Source organism: Ranitomeya imitator, chromosome 4 (assembly GCF_032444005.1).
Source record: "Ranitomeya imitator isolate aRanImi1 chromosome 4, aRanImi1.pri, whole genome shotgun sequence".
NCBI lineage: Eukaryota > Metazoa > Chordata > Amphibia > Anura > Dendrobatidae > Ranitomeya > Ranitomeya imitator.
The window spans coordinates 707752735-707777480 of NC_091285.1; the positions used below are offsets into that span (position 1 = coordinate 707752735).

The 24746-nt window shown below is 44.7% G+C and overlaps 1 protein-coding gene across 1 annotated transcript in view; it reads left to right on the plus strand.

The window, feature by feature from the left end:
• Positions 1-3805: 3805 nt before the first annotated feature.
• LOC138674848 (olfactory receptor 5V1-like) overlaps positions 3806-24746 on the plus strand; it is a 55270-nt gene continuing 34329 nt past the window's right edge. Inside the window, exons 1-3 of the mRNA XM_069762665.1 lie at positions 3806-3904; positions 12498-12576; positions 18121-18260. Coding sequence (XP_069618766.1) covers positions 3806-3904; positions 12498-12576; positions 18121-18260 — 318 coding nt within the window. The remainder of the gene's footprint in view (positions 3905-12497; positions 12577-18120; positions 18261-24746) is intronic.

Consider the following 24746-nt stretch of genomic DNA (forward strand, 5'->3'; position numbering starts at 1 on the left):
TGGGACTAAGTCCTGCTTTTCCTCTACTGAGCATGCCCAGGGGAAGACCTCTCATTGGAGGTCAGGGGTCACATACTCAGGTCCTGTAGCAGTTCCTATTGGACCACTAGGAAGGTCCCGAAGAGCTTCCTCTACAAATGGTTCGCATGGCCACACGGCCATGCGCTAGTATAATCTTTATAATGTGTGTGTGTAGATGAATGACTGTCGATGGATGAAAGCTCCTTAATCATTCCCATTCCTAGTGTTGTTGACTGCTTGCAAATGGTGGAAGCTATCTAGTGCCAGACAGTGCTACTAGCAATCAGTGCGCTTTCCTGACAGCCTGTCAGTGTAGGGTGGAAATTCCTGCTTAGACTCTGCATCTGACTCAGGGCATCCTCAGGCATGGGCTCAAAAGCCACCGAGGGTCAGAGTGAGTCCAATCACCAGATTATTGTGTTGATTGGGGGATCCCACTAGTGTCTTGCAGCTGCACCCTGTGTCTCCTAACAGGGCCCAGCGTATTTTGGCAGCTCTGTGAAGCAGCAGGGTTCGCTACTATTCACACAGGGTGAAGTCTAACCCACGTGTCCATCCACCATTACTCAGCAGCAGGTACCATCTCTTTGTGGACCCGGGCTGCGAACGCACCTCATATTTACCTCTTTACTATTTGGTGCATTCCGCTAGCCCTAACACACTAATGGAGAAATTTTTTCAAATTTTAAAAAAAAGAAAAACTGAAATATCACATGGTCATAAGTCTTCAGCCCCTTTGCTCAGTATTGAGTAGAAGCAACCTTTTGAGCTAGTACAGCCATGAGTCTTCTTGGGAATGATACAAGTTTTTCACACCTGGATTTGGAGATCCTCTGTCATTCTTCCTTGCAGATTCTCTTCAGTTCCGCCAGGTAGGATGGTGAACATTGGCGGACAGCCATTTTCAGATCTCTCTAGAGAGGCTCCATTGGGCTTAGGGCAGGGCTCTGGCTGGACCTGCAAAGAATAGTCACAGAGTTGTTCTGAAGCCACTCTTTTGTTATTTTAGCTGTGTGCTTAGGGTCACTGTCTTGTTGTAAGGTGAACCTTCAGCCAAGTCTTAGGTCCAGAGCACTCTGGAAGAGGTTTTCATCCAGGATATCTCTGTACTTGGTCGCATTAATGTGTCCTTCAATGGCAACCAGTCATCCTGTCCCTGCAGCTGAAAAACACCCCCATAGCATAAAGCTGCCACCACCATATTTCACTGTTGGGATTATATTGGGCAGGTGATGAGCAGTGTCTCGTTTTCTCCACACATACCCCTTAGAAGTATCACCAAATATGTCTATCTTCATCTTCTCAGACCAGAGAATTTTATTTCTCATAGTCTGGGAGTCCTTTGTGTGTTTTTTAGAAAACTCTATGCGGGATTTCATATACTGTATCTTGCACTGAGGAGAGGCTTCCATTGAGCCACTCTGCCATAAAGGCCCGACTGGTGGAGGGCTGCAGTGATAGTTAACTTTGTGTAACTTTCTCCCATCTCTTTACTGCATTTCCGGAGTTCAGCCACAGTGATCTTGGGGCTCTCCTTTACCTCTCTCGCCAAGGCTCTTCTCCCACTAATTTTCAGTTTGGCTGGACGGCCAGGTCTAGGAAGACTTCTGGTGGTCCCAAACTTCTTCCATTTAAAGGGACACTGTCACCTGAATTTGGAGGGAACAATCTTCAGCCATGGAGGCGGGGTTTTTGGGTGTTTGATTCACCCTTTCCTTACCTGCTGGCTGCATGCTGGCTGCAATATTGGATTGAAGTTCATTCTCTGTCCTCCGTAGTACATGCCTGCACAAGGCTATCTTGCCTTGCACAGGCATGTACTATGGAGGACAGAGAATGAACTTCAATCCAATATTGCAGCCAGCGGGTAAGGAAAGGGTGAATCAAACACCCGAAAACACCGCCTCCATGGCTGAAAATTGTTCCCTCCAAATTCAGGTGACAGTGTCCCTTTAAGGATTATGGAGGCCACTGTGCTCTTAGGAATATTGAGTACTGCAGAAATTCTGTTGTAACCTTGGCCAGGTCTGTGCCTTGCCACAATCCTGTCTCTGAGCTCCTTGGCCAGTTCTTTTGACCTTATGATTCTCCTTTGGTCTGACATGTACTGTGACTTGTGAGGTCTTATATAGACAGGTGTGCGCCTTTCCATGTCAAGTCCTATCAGTTTAATTACACACAGTTGGACTCCAAAGAATGAGTAGAACCATCTCATGGAGGATCACTACGAAATTAACAGTATGTGACTTAAATATGAGTGTCTGAGTAAAGGGTCTGAATACTTATGACCATGCAATATTTAGGTTTTTCTTTTTTACTAAATATGCTAAATTTTCTACATTTTTTTTCCAGTCAAGAGTGTAGAGTGTATATTAATGAGAAAAATATGGATGTTGTTGAATTTACCAAATGGCTGCAATGAAAGAAAGAGTGAAAAATTTAAAGGGGGTCTGTGTACTTTCCGTACCCACTGTACAATTGTGTTGTCTCTGAACCTCGATCCCGACCTCCTTGCCTAGAACACAAAGATCATCATTAAGAGAACTAAATACAAAACATTGGTATTACCAAAACATTTTCATATATGTCTCTGTTTGCATATTGTTCCTTCCTTTGTTGCTGACATTGACTTTTGAACTTTATCCTCATGTTCTTTCTTTTGTCCATGCTATAGAATGTCATAGTTTAAAAAAACAGAGCATAGCACATGGTGCACTATTGTTAATCCCTTCACTTTGAAGCCCAATTGTACCTTCCAGTGAGGCCATACTGGGCCACAGGCCTTAAAAGGAAGGGCAACATTACATGTTTGAGGGGGATATGGTGAGGTGGGTGTGGGAAAATAGATGGTATTGCAGGGTTAATACATCTAAATTTGGTGGGGGTTAGTAATGGGATGAGGGGGAGGTGGGGTCATGAGGCATCATGTAAAAAGGGCTAGCCATCTTAGTTGGGTAACCATTTTAGGTGCTCCCTCTTAGTGATAAGAAGCTGTGGGGTATCTGTAGTACCTTAAATATGGAGGTTGAAGCAATGCTGCAACAACTGAGTGATGCTGCAGAGTTGTATGGTGTTGGCTGGCTGCAAGCTTCTGTCCAGGGCTTGCTACAGGGAGTGGTGACCAGGTCCTTCAGGCCCTGCAGGATGGATGTCGGCCATGGAAAATGAGGCTTCCAGCGCTCCTCAGTTTGGAGGTCATCCCCCAGGTTCAGAGCCACATCAGGATCCCCTGCGGGGACTCTCCGGCACAGGGCGTAAGCTGTGTGCTGGCAGCTCGCAGGCAGAGAGCTGGGAGGAATCAGACTAGGTGGCGGGGCCTGCAGCGTAAGGAGGAGTTGGCCTCCCTCTCAACATCGGCGTCGAGCGAGGCTTCCGGTCTGGGTGCAGCGGACATCACGCTGGGTGCTGGATCCGCTCGGCATGGTCAAGATGAGGTGGTGAGAGGACATGGGCTTTGTGCACAGGCCCCTCAGCAGTGATCTCATTGCAGCAGCATTTGGCTGGCTCCTCTCACTCGATGGCAGTGGCGGCGATTCAACAAGATGGTGGGCAATGTCAGGCTGGCCTTGGAGCAGAGAGCAGGAGGGAGGATGACAGCGCATGCAAGCAGCAGACGGATCACTTTCACTTATTTGACATTGCAGCAGACCATTTAGCAGGACTTTGGGAGGGAGGGGGCAGGGGGGGTTTCAGCATGATGAGCTGGCAGCTTGCCTGGAATATGCACTAACAGAAACAGCGGCACAGAGGATTCCTGTGCAGCCGGCAAACACAGCGTGTCATCATGGCCGGCTGTACTGGATTCATGGACAACCGGGTGCTGCAGAGACCTCAGGACAACACCGCATTCACAACTATGGGATCACAGCACCCAGGTAGCCAGGTGAGATGGACCAGTTTTTTTTACTCTTAACCCTTTGCTAGCTACCTCTGAGTGTATCGGTCAGAATATGTTTCCTGGGGGGGGTTGGCAGAGGCATGGGTTTTATCTTACAGTGTCTAAAGAATTTAGTTAGGTTATGTGGATCAGGGACCCCTCAAGGTGGGGTATCACCTTCTGCAGCATGGCTGGGTAGTGCCAGAGATAGGGGGTTTCAGGGTGATATTTGTGTGTTGGGTACATCTGGTTTGGCATTAAGTGTGGCTGCCGTGAGTTCAGCGTATGACGTGGCATCAACTACTGATGCGGGAGGGTTATCTGGTCATGGGCCATCAACGGGGGAGGTGGTAAAATAGATAAAGAAGATTCAATTCGATTGGATGATTTGGCTAAGAGTGTGGTGTATGCTGGTTTTAAGGGGCCTTTGGGGGCACATTTAAAACAGGAGGTAAGGGAAAAGATTTGTAAAGGGGAGTATGTGGAAATATTTTCGTTACTTTCCTTGGAACATTTTAATTTTGATAGGGTGAAAAGAGATGACTAACAGGGAGGATGAGGACAAGAGGATGTTTTGTTTAATTCCAAGAACCCTCTCTAATTGGTTGCAGGCATGCGCTATCTGTTGTGAATTCTGTGGCAGAGCTCCCTCCTCTGGTCACAAGTGGTACTTCGGCTGATTCTCTCTGTGAGCTTCCGTTTGCTAAATCTATTTCATCTCTACGTTTGTCTTTTCATCTAACTCACAGTCATTATATGTGGGGGCTGCCTTTTCCTTTGGGGTATTTCTCTGAGGCAAGGTAGGCTTATTTTCTATCTTCAGGCTAGCTAGTTTCTCAGGCTGTGCCGAGTTGCATAGGGAGCGTTAGGCGCAATCCACGGCTGCCTCTATTGTGGTTTGAGAGGATTAGGGATTGCAGTCAGCAGAGTTCCCACGTCTCAGAGCTCGTTCTATGTTTTTTGGGTTATTGTCAGATCACTGTATGTGCCCTGACTTTTATGTCCATTGTGGTACTGAATTATCTCAGCATAACAGTACTGGAGGCCAAAAGTACTAATGATTCTCAATAGAGGGAAAAAAGAAGTTCTGAGACCATTTTTTTTCTCTGCACTGTGTTTTGCCTTTTTTTTTCCCCTAGACATTTGGGTGGTTCAGTACACAGGTGTAGCGATGGACATTAAAGGTCTGTCTTCATGTGTGGATCAGCTCTCAGCAAGAGTACAAAAGATTCAAGACACTATTGATCAGAAATCTATGTTAGAACCAAGAATTCCTATTCCTGATTTGTTTTTTGGAGATAGAACTAAATTTCTGAGTTTCAAAAATAATTGTAAACTATTTCTGGCCTTGAAACCTCGCTCCTCTGGTGATCCAGTTCAACAAGTTTTGATCATTATTTCTTTTTTACGTGGCGACCCTCAGGACTGGGCATTTTCTCTTGCGCCAGGAGATCCTGCATTAAGTAATATCGATGCGTTTTTCCTGGCACTCGGATTGCTGTACGATGAACCTAATTCAGTGGATCAGGCAGAGAAGAATTTGCTGGCTCTGTGTCAGGCTCAGGATGATATAGAGGTATATTGTCAGAAATTTAGAAAGTGGTCCGTACTCACTCAATGGAATGAAGGTGCGCTCGCAGCTATTTTCAGAAAGGGTCTCTCTGAAGCCCTTAAGGATGTCATGGTGGGATTTCCTATGCCTGCTGGTTTAAATGAATCTATGTCTTTGGCTATTCAGATCGGTCGACGCTTGCGTGAGCGTAAATCTGTGCACCATTTGGCGGTATTACCTGAGCTTAAACCTGAGCCTATGCAGTGCGATAGGACTTTGACCAGAGTTGAACGGCAAGAACACAGACGTCTGAACGGTCTGTGTTTCTACTGTGGTGATTCCACTCATGTTATCTCTGATTGTCCTAAGTGCACTAAACGGTTCGCTAGGTCTGCCACCATTGGTACGGTACAGTCAAAATTTCTTTTGTCCATTACCTTGATCTGCTCTTTGTCATTGTATTCTGTCATGGCATTTGTGGATTCAGGCGCTGCCCTGAATTTGATGGACTTGGAGTATGCTAGGCGTTGTGGGTTTTTCTTGGAGCCCTTGCAGTATCCTATTCCATTGAGAGGAATTGATGCTACGCCTTTTGGCCAAGAATAAGCCTCAGTACTGGACCCAGCTGACCATGTGCATGGCTCCTGCACATCAGGAGGTTATTCGCTTTCTGGTGTTGCATAATCTGCATGATGTGGTCGTGTTGGGGTTGCCATGGCTACAAGTCCATAATCCAGTATTAGATTGGAAATCCATGTCTGTGTCCAGCTGGGGTTGTCAGGGGGTACATGGTGATGTCCCATTTCTGACTATTTCGTCATCCACCCCTTCTGAGGTTCCAGAGTTCTTGTCTGATTACCGGGATGTATTTGATGAGCCCAAGTCCGATACCCTACCTCCGCATAGGGATTGTGATTGTGCTATCGATTTGATTCCTGGTAGTAAATTCCCAAAAGGTCGACTGTTTAATTTGTCTGTGCCTGAGCACGCCGCTATGCGGAGTTATGTGAAGGAGTCCTTGGAGAAGGGGCATATTCGCCCATCATCGTCGCCATTAGGAGCAGGGTTCTTTTTTGTAGCCAAGAAGGATGGTTCGCTGAGACCTTGTATTGATTACCGCCTTCTAAATAAGATCACGGTAAAATTTCAGTACCCCTTGCCGTTGTTATCTGATTTGTTTGCTCGGATTAAGGGGGCCAGTTGGTTCACCAAGATAGATCTTCGTGGTGCGTATAATCTTGTGCGTATTAAGCGAGGCGATGAATGGAAAACTGCATTTAATACGCCCGAGGGCCATTTTGAGTATCTAGTAATGCCATTCGGACTTGCCAATGCTCCATCAGTGTTTCAGTCCTTTATGCATGACATCTTCCGAGAGTACCTGGATAAATTCCTGATTGTGTACTTGGATGACATTTTGATCTTCTCGGATGATTGGGAATCTCATGTGAAGCAGGTCAGAACGGTGTTTCAGGTCCTGCGTGCTAATTCTTTGTTTGTGAAGGGATCAAAGTGTCTCTTTGGTGTTCAGAAGGTTTCATTTTTGGGGTTCATCTTTTCCCCTTCTACCATCGAGATGGACCCTGTTAAGGTCCAAGCCATCCATGATTGGACTCAGCCGACATCTCTGAAAAGTCTGCAAAAGTTCCTGGGCTTTGCTAATTTTTATCGTCGCTTCATCTGCAATTTTTCTAGTATTGCTAAACCATTGACCGATTTGACAAAGAAGGGTGCTGATGTGGTCAATTGGTCTTCTGCTGCTGTGGAGGCTTTTCAAGAGTTGAAGCGTCGTTTTTCTTCTGCCCCTGTGTTGTGTCAACCAGATGTTTCGCTTCCATTCCAGGTCGAGGTTGATGCTTCTGAGATTGGAGCAGGGGCTGTTTTGTCGCAGAGAAGTTCTGATTGCTCGGTGATGAAACCATGCGCCTTCTTTTCTAGGAAGTTTTCGCCTGCTGAGCGAAATTATGATGTGGGCAATCGAGAGTTGCTGGCCATAAAGTGGGCATTCGAGGAGTGGCGTCATTGGCTTGAAGGAGCTAAGCATCGCGTGGTTGTCTTGACTGATCATAAGAACTTGACTTATCTCGAGTCTGCCAAGCGGTTGAATCCCAGACAGGCTCGTTGGTCGCTGTTTTTTGCCCGTTTTGACTTTGTGGTTTCGTACCTTCCGGGCTCTAAAAATGTGAAGGCGGATGCTCTGTCTAGGAGTTTTGTGCCCGACTCTCCGGGTTTATCTGAGCCGGCGGGTATCCTCAAAGAGGGAGTAATTGTGTCTGCCATCTCCCCTGATTTGCGGCGGGTGCTGCAAAAATTTCAGGCTAATAAACCTGATCGTTGCCCAGCGGAGAAACTGTTTGTCCCTGATAGGTGGACGAATAAAGTTATCTCTGAGGTTCATTCTTCGGTGTTGGCTGGTCATCCTGGAATCTTTGGTACCAGAGAGTTGGTGGCTAGATCCTTTTGGTGGCCATCTCTATCGCGGGATGTGCGTTCTTTTGTGCAGTCCTGTGGGATTTGTGCTCGGGCTAAGCCCTGCTGTTCTCGTGCCAGTGGGTTGCTTTTGCCCTTGCCGGTCCCGAAGAGGCCTTGGACACATATCTCTATGGATTTTATTTCAGATCTTCTCGTCTCTCAAAAGATTTCAGTCATTTGGGTGGTCTGTGATCGCTTCTCTAAGATGGTCCATTTGGTACCCTTGTCTAAATTACCTTCCTCCTCTGATTTGGTGCCATTGTTCTTCCAGCATGTGGTTCGTTTACATGGCATTCCAGAGAATATCGTTTCTGACAGAGGTTCCCAGTTTGTTTCGAGGTTTTGGCGAGCCTTTTGTGGTAGGATGGGCATTGACTTGTCTTTTTCCTCGGCTTTCCATCCTCAGACTAATGGCCAGACCGAACGAACCAATCAGACCTTGGAAACATATCTGAGATGCTTTGTTTCTGCTGATCAGGATGACTGGGTGTCCTTTTTGCCTTTGGCTGAGTTCGCCCTTAATAATCGGGCCAGCTCGGCTACCTTGGTTTCGCCGTTTTTCTGCAACTCTGGGTTCCATCCTCGTTTCTCTTCAGGGCAGGTTGAGTCTTCGGACTGTCCTGGTGTGGATACTGTGGTGGACAGGTTGCAGCAGATTTGGACTCATGTAGTGGACAATTTGACCTTGTCCCAGGAGAAGGCTCAACGTTTCGCTAATCGCAGACGCTATGTGGGTCCCCGACTTCGTGTTGGGGATTTGGTTTGGTTATCTTCTCGTCATATTCCTATGAAGGTTTCCTCTCCTAAGTTTAAACCTCGTTTCATTGGTCCGTATAGGATTTCTGAGGTTCTTAATCCTGTGTCTTTTCGTCTGACCCTTCCAGATTCTTTTTCCATACATAACGTATTCCATAGGTCATTGTTGCGGAGATACGTGGCACCTATGGTTCCATCTGTTGATCCTCCTGCCCCGGTTTTGGTGGAGGGAGAGTTGGAGTATATTGTGGAGAAGATTTTGGATTCTCGTCTTTCAAGACGGAAACTCCAGTATCTGGTTAAGTGAAAGGGTTATGCTCAGGAAGATAATTCCTGGGTCTTTGCCTCTGATGTCCATGCTCCCGATCTTGTTCGTGCCATTCATATGGCTCATCCTGGTCGTCCCGGAGGCTCTGGTGATGGTTCGGTGACCCCTCCTCAAGGGGGGGGTACTGTTGTGAATTCTGTGGCAGAGCTCCCTCCTGTGGTCACAAGTGGTACTTCGGCTGATTCTCTCTGTGAGCTTCCGTTAGTGGAGGAGAGTAGTACTGCGGCTTCTGAGTTTCCTTCCTCAGGTGATGTGGTGAAGTCGTTAGGTGCTGCTCTATTTAACTCCACCTGGTGCTTTGATCCTGGCCTCCAGTCAATGTTCTAGTATTGGACCTGTTTCCTCCTGGATCATTCCTGTGGCCTGCTGCTCTGCATAGCTAAGTTCTGCTTTGCTATTTTGTTTGCTGTTTTTTTCTGTCCAGCTTGTCTATTTGTTTTTCCTTGCTAGCTGGAAGCTCTGGGACGCAGAGGGTGTACCTCCGTGCCGTTAGTTCGGTACGGAGGGCCTTTTTGCCCCCTTTGCGTGGTTGTTTGTAGGGTTTTGTGTTGACCGCAAAGTTACCTTTCCTATCCTCGCTCTGTTTAGTAAGTTGGGCCTCACTTTGCTAAATCTATTTCATCTCTACGTTTGTCTTTTCATCTAACTCACAGTCATTATATGTGGGGGCTGCCTTTTCCTTTGGGGTATTTCTCTGAGGCAAGGTAGGCTTATTTTCTATCTTCAGGCTAGCTAGTTTCTCAGGCTGTGCCGAGTTGCATAGGGAGCGTTAGGCGCAATCCACGGCTGCCTCTATTGTGGTTTGAGAGGATTAGGGATTGCGGTCAGCAGAGTTCCCACGTCTCAGAGCTCGTTCTATGTTTTTTGGGTTATTGTCAGATCACTGTATGTGCTCTGACTTTTATGTCCATTGTGGTACTGAATTATCTCAGCATAACAGCTATCCTAGCTAGTGCCATAGGCGAATGGCTGGACCATTTGGGTCTGCTCCCCTCAATAATTTGAGTGTTTCACCACTTGGGTTGTTGCCAAAAAAGGAGCCTAATAAATTCTGGCTGATTCATCACTTTTCATTTCCAAAGGGATCATCGGTGAATGATGGGATTGACTCTCATTTGTGTTCGGTGTTGTACACTTCTTTTGATGCTGTTATGGTTTGGGTCAGGTTGTGTGGAAAAGGGGTGTGTTTGGCAAAGACAGACATTGAGACGGCATTTCGTTTGTTGCCAGTTCACCCCGATAGCATGCAGTTGCTAGGTTGTTTTTGGGACGGGGGTTTATTTGTTGATCGTTGTCTACCTATGGGATGTTCTCTTTTCTGTGCGTATTTTGAGATGTTTAGTACATTTTTGGATTGGACGGTTAAGGAGGTGTCCGGTTTGAATTCCTGTATTGTTTAATTGGATGATTTTTTGTTCATTGGACCTGCGCAAGCTCATGATTATTCTTTGTTATTACGTACAATGTAAAGAGTGGCCAAGCATTTCGGGGTTCATTTAGCAGCTAAAAAGATGGTGGGTCCAGTGACAGCATTGAGTTTTTTGGGTATCGAAATTGATACAATTGCAATGGAGTGTAGGTTACCGAAAGAAAAAGTGGTTGACAGTAGTAGTAGGATTATGCTGATAGGTGTTAGGTCTCGAGTTCCTGCTTCTGCACAGGGGGAATCTCGAGCCATCTCCGCTGCGGTCTCCCATTCTTATCCAGCCGCAGCGGAGTCTGCTCAGCAGGGACGTCGGTCCCAGCGTCTTGCTCAGTCTCACTCTGTACAGAGAGTTACTGCTGCTTCTTCAGCTTCTGCCATTAAAGCCAGTGCTGGTCAGCAGCGAGCAGACTTCTCTGGGACTAAGTCCTTGTCTGCACACACTGAGCATGCCCAGGGCAAGATCTCCCGTTGGAGATCGAGGGTCATGTGCTCAGGCCCTGCAGCACATTCCATTGGTCCTCTTGGCAGGTCTTGGAAGGGCAAAGTTTCTGTGGCCACTTCCTGTGCTGCAACTATATAAACTGCGCATGACCGCACGGCCATGCGCTAGTGTACATTTGCATATGTGTGTTTGTTGTGAGTGCAAGTCGTCCTTGGATACCCCTTCCCTATTGGATGCCTGTTCACGGAAGGTGTATGGTTGCTATCTAGCGCCCGACTTATCCTACAGCACGAATCACACATTACAGCGTCCAGTTGCTGTGACCGCCAGTACGGCGCCGTGCACTTCCTCTGTGCTTTCCTTACCCAAGCCTGGGTGGTTAGTGGCATTCGTCAGTGCGGCACCGCATGCACTCTTGTGCCCTAATATAGTTATTTAGCTTCCTTACACACCCAGTTGCGGTGTTGTGCCAGCAAGGGTCTAATCGGACTTCAATCCTAGTTGGGGTTGAGTTCGCTGACTACTTGCTCGCGCTCTATGTGCGGTACCGCGATCCTGTGACGCAACAGGATCGCTTCCTTCACGCTGGGTGAAGTTTAACCCACGTGTGTATACTTATGAGTACCGCCATATAGTCCGTCATTACTTGGCAGCAGGTTCCATCTCTGCACGGTGGACCCCGGGCAGCGAACGCACCATACTCTATCTGTCTTAGTATTTGGTGCGTTCCGCTAGCCCTAACAGATAGGCAGAGCGTTCAGCCGGCGTTTATTTTTGGCAACAGTGGGGATAAAATTCCCTTCGCACTTTATTAGACTCAAAAGAGAGTTGCAGGATGATTTAAAAGTATGGGAACTCTTCTTGGAGTCATATAATGGCAGGTCCATTCGGATTGCATCGGTGGTATCGACAAAGAAATTAGGCCTTCTTGTGGTTTTGACGGGTCAGCACGGTTTCAGTTTGTATTTTCTGGGTGAGTGGTGGGTGGAGTTGTGGCTGCAGGCTTGGATTGATAAAGGTGTAGCAGTTAATCAGCATCAGGTAATTCCAATCATTGTGGCATTATCATTGTGGGGTAATAGAGTTCAGAACAGGAAGTTTTGGTTTTACTGCAAGTCGGAAGGGGCGGTGAAGGCCATAAATTCGTTATCTTCTCCCGAGCAGCCATTGGTAAGGGTTTTACAACATTTGGTTTGGACGGGCCTGAATTTTAACTTATGGGTGACAGTGGAGGTTGGGCCTTTTGTGAATAACCCCATTCTTGAAGTTTTTCTTCTTCACAGTGGGATCACGTTTGGGAGATGGCATATCAAGTGGATTCAACAGGACTGGTGTGTCCAGTGAAATTGTGGGACCTTCCTTTGGGGCCATAAGGGATTTATTATCTAGGTCTTATTGGCAGGAACGTTGACATAATATGTTAGGGCGTGGAACACATGGGAAGATTGAAAGTCGTCATTGGGTGAGAGCCCGGAAGATGAGAGCAGGTTATTGTGATTGGTTGGGCATAGTTGGGAAAGGGGTTGGTCTGTCTCTAAATTGAATAAATTGATGTCTGATTTAGCTTTTAGTTTTAAGTTCAGGGGTATTCAGGACTTAACAAAATCCTTTCTGGTCCTTCAGGGCGTGAAAGGCTGGAAAAAAGGTTGGAGGGTGTTGGACGGGAGACATCCGGTGTCTTATGAAGTCTTGTTGGCAATCAGTTAGTGGATATCTGTTCCTCTCAATGGGAGTTCTTTTTAAGTTGGATTTTTTGTTGACCTTCTTTGGTGCTTTTCAATTGGTTGAGTTAGTCAGTCCTTCTAGATTTAAAAATGGTGGGCTGCTGAGGCAAGATGTCGATGTGTTTGAGGATAGGGTGGTAATATTTATCAGTACCTATAAAACGGATGTCGAAGGAAAAGGTTGCAAAGTAGTGTTGTTAGAGGTGATTGGTTCTCTTTTGTGTCCAGTGAGATATGTGAAGAGGTTTTTGAGGATTTGTGGCTTGTTGGATGCCCCATTGTTTGTACAAGAGGACGGTTCATTTTTGTCACGTTTTCAATTTGTGACGATAATGAAAAGGTGTTTGGAACGTGGGGGCATTGTTTCAAAGTATTACAGTGGGCATTCATTTCAGATTGGGGCAGTCACTGAGTCAGCCAGGAGAGTTTTGGGAGAGGAGGTGGTGAAGAGGATTGGTCGTGGGGAGTCTCTGAGGTTCCAATCGTACATTCGCCCAGCGTTGATTTAAGTTTAGGGGTAAGTGTGTAATTTCATGATCTTTTAGGTTTTTGTTGTTTTTCATTTCAGAGCATGGACAACTGCTCTGGTGGATTATGGGACATTCATTTGTCTTCTGGGCAGCGGTCCATCCAGATAGGTGGCAGCTGGGTGTGCCAAGAAATGTAGCGGTCCTGCGGTGGATCGAAAAGTGGGGGATGGTTTGGAAGCAATTACTCCATAAATTTCACAGATTTGTTTATTTGGATGGAGTTCGAGATGTACTGGTAATACATTTTGGGGGAGAATGATTTGGGAAAAGTCCCTGCAGGGACTTGATTAAGGATATTAAGTTAGATATGTTGCAGCTGTGGTCCATGTTTCCTGGGCTGTTAGTGGTGTGGTCTGATATCATTCCCAGAAAAGTTTGGCATGGAGTGAGGTCTGTTCAGGGGGTGAACAAAGCTAGGATGAAGGTGAATATAGCAGCGTCCCATTTCATGGCAAGTAATGGGACTGTCACATGGAATCTGGTGAAGGGGAATTTTGGAGGTGGGATGGAATCCATCTGGACGCGGTTGGTCTGGATATGTGGTGTTTGGCGGTACAAGAAAGAATCGAAAAAGGCTTGAAGGTATGGAGGGACATAAATGTTTGAGGGGATCAGAACATTTATGTTGGTTGTGTGGGGGGTCATCGAAGTGTGTGGTGCTGGTAAAGGCAGTTCAGATGGGGGGATTTCCAGAGGTCTTTGACTACCCCTTGGGTGGATTTAAGTAGACGGGTAATTGAATTATCCCATGGAACGGATTAAAGGGGACCCATGTGTAATGGTATTGGAAACTGGCCAAGTGGGTTGATAGGTGTCTCTGAGCTGGTGCTTAGCGGCTAGAGGCAAGACTCGATGTTAGGTGCTGAGATTCTCCCACTGAACAGGGTAGATCCAAACCCTTGTCTGCATCTACTGTCTCCCATTCAGCTCCGGCCTCTGCGGGAGCTGCTGAGCATAGACATCGTGGGAGATAAATTAAGGTACCCAACTTATAAGTAGTTTTTGCAATTTATTGTAGTCATCAAATAAATTTTTCTGCCCAAATACATGGCCTTCTTCAGTAACTACATTAGAAAGAATGAGTATATACAAATAAAGAAACAGTTGGTCATCCAGCAATAAGAGGTGTACAGAAAAAAAGAATAAACATAAAAAATAATTAAAAAAACATAAGAAAACAAGGTATATACAAAATAGTAGGCAATGGCCTTTGAATAAATCTCAAATACTTTTAGCAGGGAGAGTGCATATATTGCTCAGAAAATTTCAGAAAATTCAGTACATATTATAAGCCACATATAAGAGCCTAAAAAGAACTATTGTGTTTAGAACTATAGCTGCAAGGAAGACTGTGTGCGGATAGAGGATTCTGTGAAAAAAAAAAACTACCAATAACTTCAGGGACAAAGGAGCATTTTCATGAGCGTAATGGAGTTTCAGAGGCACAATAGCTATGTTGGTGGAAGAGAAAAGTCGTATAAGTGCCGGTATATATACGCTATGGTGCAGGTGTAATCCCAAAACAAGTGGTGGTATTACCAGTAAATGCTTGTAGCAAGGTATAATGTCCACGTAGGTGTGTCCAATATAAGTGGGAAGCCTGCAAGGTAACGAAGCAGCTGGAGTAAAAGTACATAACTCAGTGATGCAGTGGGTGGTATTATTAATCTTACCCTAGTAGATGTGTCGGCGTGTCTGGCAGTGACGCCGCATCCACTGCTCGTCAGCTGGCCAGGAAGTGAAGTGGTGATTATAAAAGCCTAAAGGGCGGGACTTACATGCCGTGCATGTGACCTGACCGGGGGAGGGGCTAGTTAAAAAAATAAAAATAACTGCAGGGACAAAGGAGCGTTTTCATGAACGCAATGGAGAATCAGCGGCACAATAGATATGTTGGTGAAGAAAAAAGCCGTACAAGTGCCAGTATATGTATACGCTATGGTGCTGGTGTTGTGATGCTGCTGAGGGAAATGGATAATGCTGTCCAAGATCCAAGTGCTTGCGTTCCGGGGGCTATATTGTAGGTGTAAATCAGATTTATAGGCTCTGGCTTCAGGTGGTGAATCATATTAATGCGGAAAGGGTGGAAGCGGTAGAGAGATGAGCAGTGAGAGGAACCCAGAACAAATCTCTAAGGGTCCTGCGTGAGTTGAAGAAGACTCAAAATAAATGACTCTGCAAGAAAGGATACATATATTAGTATCATATAAAGCAGCACAGTACAGCATAATGACATACATCAAAATGCAATAATACAGAGTAAGTACAGTATATGGCAGAGGAAAGCTTAGTGTTGCTGTCATTGTACCTGTAAAGCTAATCCATAGACGCCCTGGGTTTAACCCTTAGGGGAGGATCATATGGTATTGGTATCTTAGTACCTGCAGGGGATATATAGGCGGTGAACTCTATATTGTTAGTTTGTACTAGAAGTTGATGTTGTCACAATCTGAATAGAGAGCAATTGGTTTCAAATAAAAGACATAAGATCATAGTCTCTGTTTAAACCACGAGGGAGCAGGGTATTCATAGTATGTATCCCATGGGCGGACATACCGCCGGTTCAACAGGTGCGCCTGCACCAGAGCCCAGAGGCTCCAGGGGGCCCCTGCAGGGCAGCTAATAATGAGGGCAATCTGGCCAGTTTATCTGGCCCCGAGGGGCCCCTGGCCAGATTGTTCTCTAGTGCGGCAGCTATGGAGCAATCCCTGCACTCCGCTGCCTGCAACAGAAAATGGGGGCAGAGCTGCAGGGAATTGATCCATTTCACTCTCACTTCCTGCCTTTCTTGTTGCAGTGTGAGTGCTGACTGAACGACCCTTCCACAATCTTCTGCACATTGTGGGGGCGGGGCCACAAGATCCCAGGAAATTAAGAGACCCGTTTGCGTGGCTGCTCCCGACAACATGGCAACCACAAGCACAACTGGGGCCCCTAGGGGCCAGCCACGCAGTCCGGTGCAGGTTAGGAGCAGCATCCGTCCCCGAGGTGGGGGGCGTACGGATATGAAGCAACGAGGACGAGACGTCTGCTGTATAACTGGGGGACAGAGCACAAGCTGGCGCCATATACCCGAGGGAGCAGAAGTCAAAGCATGCCCACCAGGTTGGATCTGAAGCTGTTATGACTCGCCCAGCAGCGGCTGAATGACATCATTATTCAGCACCGCGGCTGTGCGAGACAGGAAGCTGCCGGCGATGGTGCGATCATTTGGTATACGATGTGGTGAGGTGTGTGTATGCAGAGAGGTGACTGGTGCTGTGTGTGTGTGTGCTGAGAGGTGATTAGTGGTGTGTGTGTGCAGAGAGGTGACTGGTGCTGTGTGTGTGTGTGTGCTGAGAGGTGAATAGTGGTGTGTGTGTGCAGAGAGGTGACTGGTGCTGTGTGTGTGTGTGCTGAGAGGTGAATAGTGGTGTGTGTGTGCAGAGAGGTGACTGGTGCTGTGTGTGTGTGTGTGTGTGTGTGTGTGCTGAGAGGTGAATAGTGGTGTGTGTGTGCAGAGAGGTGACTGGTGCTGTGTGTGTGTGTGCTGAGAGGTGAATAGTGGTGTGTGTGTGCAGAGAGGTGAATGGTGCTGTGTGTGTTTGTGTGTAGGTGGAGGAGAGGGCAATGATGAGGGTGATGGGGCAGAAGGCAGTGATTGGGTTGAGGGCAATGATGGGGCAGAAGGCAATGATTGGGTTGACAGAGAGGGCAATGATAGGGTTGGTGAGGGAGGAGGAAATGATGGAGGTTGTGAATGGGCAATAATGGGGGTGGTGGGGGAGGAGGAAATGATGGAGGTGGTGGAATGAGTAATGATGGCGTGGTGGGGGCAGAAGGCAATGATGGTGGCAGTGGAAAGGACAATGATGGGGTGATGGGGAGGAGGCAATGATGGAGGTGGTGGAATGGGCAATAATGGGGTGGTGAGTACGCAATAATGGGGTGGGAGAGAGTGTAATAATGGGATGTGAGGGGGAGGAGGACAATGAGGGGTGTGGGGGATTGAGATGGGAGGAAGGGGGATTTATAATGGATTTAGGAACAGGGAAAGGTGGAGGAAGACGTTATTGTTGATTATTATGCCTAACCCAGTCCCTTAGTATAAAGTGTACTCACTTATGTATAGCACAGTCCCTTAGTGTGTTTTTTTGTATGTATATTACATATATATATATATATATATATATATATATATATATATATATATATCTGTCACCTTAAAAGGAGGGGGGCCCAGACACATTTTCTGCACAGGGGCCCCAAGCTGTCTGTGTCCGCCCCTGATGTATCCAATATGCCTCCCTTTGTTTCAGTAACTTAATATGGTTACCTCCGCGTCTGCAAGTGAAGACCTGTTCGATGACTTGGTATCGTAATTGAGAAACTTTATAGTTATGCTCTGTAAAGTGTTTTGGAATGGGTAATATAAGATTTCTACACCTGATTGTGGACTTCTGCTTCGATACATGGTCTTTTATGGGCTGGGTAGTTTCGCCCATGTAGCCAAGGCCACATGGGCATTTGATTAGATATACCACAGACATGTACCCTTTTGTACATTGCCACACTGATTACAGTGTAGGCAGGGAAACGTGCCACTTCTGGGCTGATGTAACGTCAATTGGCATGCTGGTGCAGTTTCCCTTCCAAGGTCAGCTCTAACCAATTTGTCTTTGATGTTTGGGACCCTTTTAAAGCAGGGGAGAAAAGGTTCATTGAATTCAGGGATGTTGGGGTGAGCTTCCCCAAGTAAATGCCAATGGCGATGAATAGTTCTATGTAGGATGTACGTGAAGGGATGGTAGGAGTGGACAAAAGGGATGCAGTTAGTTGTTTTAACCCCTGTATGTTGAAAGGTATCCCTGCAGGATTTAAGTAACTCGTCTGGATAACCCCTCTCACGGAATCTAGTATGTAATTCATTTTGACGTTGTTCGTGTATTATATCATTGGAAACAATGCGATTCACTCTCTGTATCTGGGACCTTGGGATTGATTTCTTAACAGGGATGGAAACTATGATAGTGCAGCAAACTGTTGTGATCTGTACTCTTAATATAGAGATCCGTGGAAAGACAGCCTTCACTATCCTTAATGATCAGGGGTCTAAGAAATTAATCCTATGTGGATCTACGGACAATGTGAAGGTGAGGCCTGGCCACGAAGTGTTAAGAAATTTAAAAAAAACATTAAGAGAGTCTAAGATTCCTTAGTACAATATTATTCTGGTACACGGGATTAGTGTAAATCTTAGTGTCCTCAAAGTCCGCCATGTAGCAATTGGCGTATGGAAACGCTACATTTGAACCCATTGCGGTCCCCCTGTTTTGTAAGTAGTATTTATCCTGGAAAAGAAATACATTTTGTGTGAGGACTAGATGTAAAAGTTCTATACACAGGTTTACCTGGTCTGGATCCATCCCTGAGATGGACAATAATTTATGTACATAATTTATTCCCTCGGTATGGGTAATAGACGTGTAAAGGTCTTTTACATCAAATGAGACAAGGAGGGCATCCTTTGGTACAGTATGTAATTGTCTGATGATATTAAGGAAGTCACCTGTTTCCAGTATGTAAGATGGGGTCTTGTGGATAAGTGGTGTTAGAATCTTCTCCGAAAAGATGGAGAGTGGTGATAACATAGACTCGGTGGAGGCCACAATTGGCCTCCATGGTGGTCTTTCAAGGTTTTGTGGATTTTTGGGAGAATGTAAAATACTGGGGTAATGGGATGATTTTTAGTCTGAAAATCCCATGTTTTTATATCCAATATCCCTAGACCCGTGTATTTAAAGAGAACCTCAGAGATCAGCCCCCGAACCTGAGGCGTGGGGTCTCTGGGTAATTCAGTATATATAGAGATATCTTGGAGTTGTCTCTGGATTTCTTGAATATAGTAATATCTGTCCATACTCACTATGGCTCCCCCCTTGTCTATTGGTTTGATAATTAAATTAGGATCCTCCTGATGGACCCTGACTATAAAGACGCTTTTGGACTTTGGGAATCCCTGCCTAATGTCACAATCTCCCAATTTCTGTCCAAACAAATTCCTTGCACCGACAATTGGCCGACCAATGCTACAAAACAACCCTCCAACTTCTTTCAGAAGAGCCACACCACATCATGTTAAAATTCAAATCAGTTGACAGACAATCCCCTGATTGGCTCTGGCTTGAATTTTTGGTTAAATTGAAATCACCAATTACTAGACTCGTCTCTAAATTATATGCAAACCTCCTCAAAACCCCAAACCAATTTAAACCTCTGTATTTCTCTTCTTGGGAGTCGGAGTTAAAATTTACATTATTTTCCCAAGAAGCTCAACAGATACTTGCTAACTCTCATGGGTTCTCCAGATGTATCTTACTACAAGAAAATGCGTTCAAAATTCTCTCTAGGTGGTACAGAACCCCGTAGCGATTGTTCCACTTAGGGTTAACGGATTCCCCACTGTGTTGGAGATGCTCCCAATCCATAGGTACTTTTCTTACTATATTTTTTGGCTTTGCCCAGGATTATTACAATTCTGGACCGACATAAAAAAATCTTTACATAGTATGGGTCTAATGAAGCGAGATCTTACTCCCCAAGATGTATTACTTTCCCTTCCCTTACCTACTTTTAACCCCGGGAAACACAAGTTGCTCCCCATCTTATTGGCAGCTGCTAAACATCTGATTTCTACACATTGGAGACATTGATCAACTCATCCAAAGCTGAAAGAATGGACTCTTAAGGTTCAAGACCTGTACCGCTTAGAAGACCTCTCTAGTTGGGAAACACGCACCCATGAGAAATTTCAAACCTCTTGGCTTCCCTGGACTAAATTTTCATCCACTCCTTCCGGGCTTGGATGATCTCTCCTCTGACACACATCTCTGCCTCTGTCAGAACACTTTGCTTGACTTCTGCTCCCTCCCTCTCCCTCCAAACCCTTTGAGTGCGATGCCGTGGCCGTGCCCTTCATCTTGCTGCTCAGCCGATTAGCCGATTTAACGTCTATATGAGCCTCATATCCTTCCTCAAATTTTAGCAACAAATAAGTGCCTACTTGAAGTCCTACCAGTCACATCTCCTAGCCTTTCTTTTTTCTCTTTGGTAGTTGCTGAAATTTAAGGCTATTTTCTCTAGACCTGAATATGTTGTTTATGTTACTATACTAAGTAGTTTTCCCTCAGCTAAGCTCATTTTGACGTCCGTTCGTGAAGCATCTGTTTGTCTGCGTTCAGGCACTGTCAATAAAGTTGCTCTCTTTTTTTTTTTTGCTCTTTTGTCAGCATTGGGTGTGTAGGGAAAACATTCTCCATTTTGCAAGCATTGAGTGAACTTCTGCTAGCAAGATGTTTGTGTCTGAGCTTGTTAGATTTCACTTGATGCAGTTGCGATTTCGGCGGAGAAGGCGTATTTCCCAAAGGAGATATTGGATCCATGAAGTGAATTTTTTACGGAATACATATGGTGCCTTTCACACACTGTATGTTCAGCTTCGGGATCATCCCTTTAAATTTCAACGTTATCTTCGGATGTCCATTGAGACCTTTGATATTCTGCTATCACATGTGAATGATGAGATACATCTTCAGCGCAGCACTTTCCGTGATAATTTTTGTGCGTAGCAACTTTTAGACTCTGGCAGAATAGTTGTTGATGGTGCTGCTGTAGAAGAAGCTTTGGAGACCATCTTACATAAAGCATCAGCCTTACCATTATGGGTGGGAACCCGATCTGTAAGAGATAACAAAGTTGAATCAGTTCAGAAAGACTCCATTGTCTTTTGGGGGACAAACATTTGGCAGCCATGATAAATTCAAGGTTATGATGGTCAGTTAGAACAACAATTTGTTGAGCTGTTCCTTCTAGACAATGTCTCCATTCCTTGAAAGCAGCATTGATTTATTACTACTATTATATACTGCTATAGTCTACTATTTTGTAAGCTCATATATACAGTACCTTGTTTTCTTATGTTTTTTAGGATTTTTATGTTTATTCTTTTTTCTTGTACACCACTTATTGTTGTATGACCAACTGTTTGTTTATTTGTATATACACATTCTTTCTCATGTAGTTACTGAAGAAGGCCGTGTATTTGGGCTGAATCATTTATTTGATGACTACAATAAATTGCGAAAACTACATATAAGTTGAGTGTTTAGGTTATCTCTCACTATTTGGTTTTGGACCCTACTTTGGCACCACCCCGGTAGTGCATACATTTTTTCTTAGCATGCTGTTATTCCTTTACGTATTGCATACCTAAGGCGATGTCTTCACTTGTTTTCTCTTATAACGCAAAGGAAACGTCAAGTATTATTGCTCAGACCACTGTATCTAGTGAATTCCTTAAAGTCCCTCCTAGAGAAACTAGAGGGAGAGACCTAGAACGTGAGTTACGTCACAACGTCAATATTGAACTACACTGCGCCACCCTCACAGAGTATCTGAAAGTTCAACAAATACCTCGGGGTTTGAGGGTCCCTTTGCGCCCCACTCTTTTCAGTGATTCACCTGACTATTGTACCAAATTCAAGAAAATATTAAATAAATGTTCTTTTGACCTTATTACTGTCACCATAGAGCATCTGCATAAAGCAATAGCGACTAGCTCTGAGCATATCAAAAATATTGAAGCTCAGTTAGGTGCTACAAGCACACCCGTAGAACTAACTACCTTAAAAACTCAGATCCAGACCAACATTGATCAACATAAAAGGGACACTGAACAGAAAAAGTGAAACTAATTTGCCCGAGATGCGGAAGACTACCAATTAGATCGGGTGTACCGATGGCGTGACAAATCCTCTATCAGACATCCTCCACCCCGCTCTACCTTCAGATCCTCGACAGAACTCTCAACCTCAGGCTCCGAAACAGAAAGGAGAGACTCACCCTCTTTGACTCGTTTTTTTGAACAGCGAAAGAAACAACAAAGAAAGAAAAAAGGACAAGATGTGTACATGGATCCAGGCAGAAGGAACGACCCTCCATGCACGACCCGCTCTCAGGTACCTGCCCGCTTGCGGTAAATATATCCTCTATATCCTTGGCATATCGGAACATAAAGTGTTACAAAAGGGCCTTTCTTATTGCCCTGCACATACTGTAAGCTTAACACTTTGGAACTAGAAATAGATTTAAGCAGTTTTTTCCGTCGTCTTAGATTGAAAGTCTATTTTGCTGACACACCTATTCCAGAGACTACTAGACCAGTAACCGAGGATAATCAAAGGCTGCTCTCGGCAGCCAATTTAGGTCTGAAACCAAAAAGCCTCTTCAGACCCCCCCATGGTTCTCATGCCTTAGAAGCATTTATTAGTTTTGTAAATAAATCTCTTTCTAACATAGTAACATAGTTAGTAAGGCCGAAAAAAGACATTTGTCCATCCAGTTCAGCCTATATTCCATCATAATAAATCCCCAGATCTACGTCCTTCTACAGAACCTAATAATTGTATGATACAATATTGTTCTGCTCCAGGAAGACATCCAGGCCTCTCTTGAACCCCTCGACTGAGTTCGCCATCACCACTTCCTCAGGCAAGCAATTCCAGATTCTCACTGCCCTAACAGTAAAGAATCCTCTTCTATGTTGGTGGAAAAACCTTCTCTCCTCCAGACGCAAAGAATGCCCCCTTGTGCCCATCACCTTCCTTGGTATAAACAGATCCTCAGCGAGATATTTGTATTGTCCCCTTATATACTTATACATGGTTATTAGATCGCCCCTCATTCGTCTTTTTTCTAGACTAAATAATCCTAATTTTGCTAATCTATCTGGGTATTGTAGTTCTCCCATCCCCTTTATTAATTTTGTTGCCCTCCTTTGTACTCTCTCTAGTTCCATTATATCCTTCCTGAGCACCGGTGCCCAAAACTGGACACAGTACTCCATGTGCGGTCTAACTAGGGATTTGTACAGAGGCAGTATAATGCTCTCATCATGTGTATCCAGACATGTGTATTCTGATTTAAGTAATGACATTGAACATGGTCTGTTACACTATCCTCCCAACTTGTCGTTCACGGATCGCCAGGCCCTCAAATCCCTACAAGAGGATCCAAATTTAGTTATTTTTTTTAATTCTTTATTTAAGTTTTCAAGTAACAAAACAAATATCAAAAACATATAGTCACATACAGATCTCAAATGTGTACTGAATTCAATAGATAGAGACTGAAATGTACTTGCGAACAAATGTTATCGATACAGGCTTAGCTGAGGGAAAACTAGTGAGTATAGTAACATAAACAACATATTCAGGTCTAGAGAAAATAGCCTTAAATTTCAGCAACTACCAAAGAGAAAAAAGAAAGGCTAGGAGATGTGACTGGTAGGACTGCCAGAAGTAACTGCCAGAGTCCAACTTCCTGGGGGTGATCTATTACAAAGACTTGCTGGAAGATACATGGGAAGCATACAAGACCAAATTCTTCTGCATCCACCAGATGATATATCTCTTACCTTTCAAAATAAAGTATGTTCTATATTCCAGAAAGGATATCTATGTTCCAGAAACTGTGAGACTAAATGTATCAAAACTGATCCATTACTCCAAGTTAACAGGACACACAGGGATTAAAAAGGCACAAGATTTTCTGTCTTGCTTCTTTTGGTGGCCTAATTGTTAAATTTTTTTTAAAAATGTGTATCTTCCTGTAACACCTGTGCCATGTATAAATCTCCCTGTACATCACCAGTAGGATTATTGAAGCCTCAGAAAATTTAATCTCGTCCTTGGGACTTTATATCTATGGACTTTATTGTTGAACTTCCAGTTCTGAAGGAGAAAAGTTCCATCCTAGTAGTGGTGGACTGACTCACCAAAGTAGCACATTTTGTCCTGTGCTTTGGTTTGCACTCAGCTAAAGAGGAGACTTCTGATATCCTAATTCAAATGTATTTTTTCTTCAAGGTGTTCCAGACAAAAGCGTGCCTGATTGTGGAACACAATTTACGTTAAGATTCTGGAAGAAATTTTGTGCAGCTAGGGACATTGAAATCAGTTTATCTTCTGCATTTCATCCCCAATCTAATGGTCCGACTGAATGCACAAACCAAACGTTAGAGCAGTATCTCAGATCTTACGCTTGTCATTTTCAGGATGACTGGGTTGATTTGATTCCTATGGCTGAGTTTTCAAAATGCTTTTACGAAAAAAAATCATTCTTCGCAAATTTGTGTTACCATCCAAGTATTCTTCCTTTTTTTCCCAGAGAAATACCTATTCCTGCTTTCAATGACAGTATATAATCCCTGCAACATAATCTGGAAATGCTAAAAGACTCTTTAAGGATTGCCGTGGAGAAATATAAAGAAGCAGCAGATAAATCTCGCAGACCTTTTCCAAGCTTCCAAGTGGGTGATGAAGTATGGTTTTCCACCAAGAATTTGAAACTTCACATTCCCTCACTATAACTGGTCCAAAATCGCATTGCCCCTTTCAAAATCAATGGACTAATTAGCTTTGCAGATTTTTGTCTTCAACTTCCCAGAACAATTAAGATAGCTCCTGTGTTCCATATCATCTTACCCAAACCATTTGCGCCAAATCCTTTTCCAGGGCATCACTTACCTCCTCCTTAGGCTAGGTTCACATTGCGTTTAGTACAATCTGTTTAACGGTTCC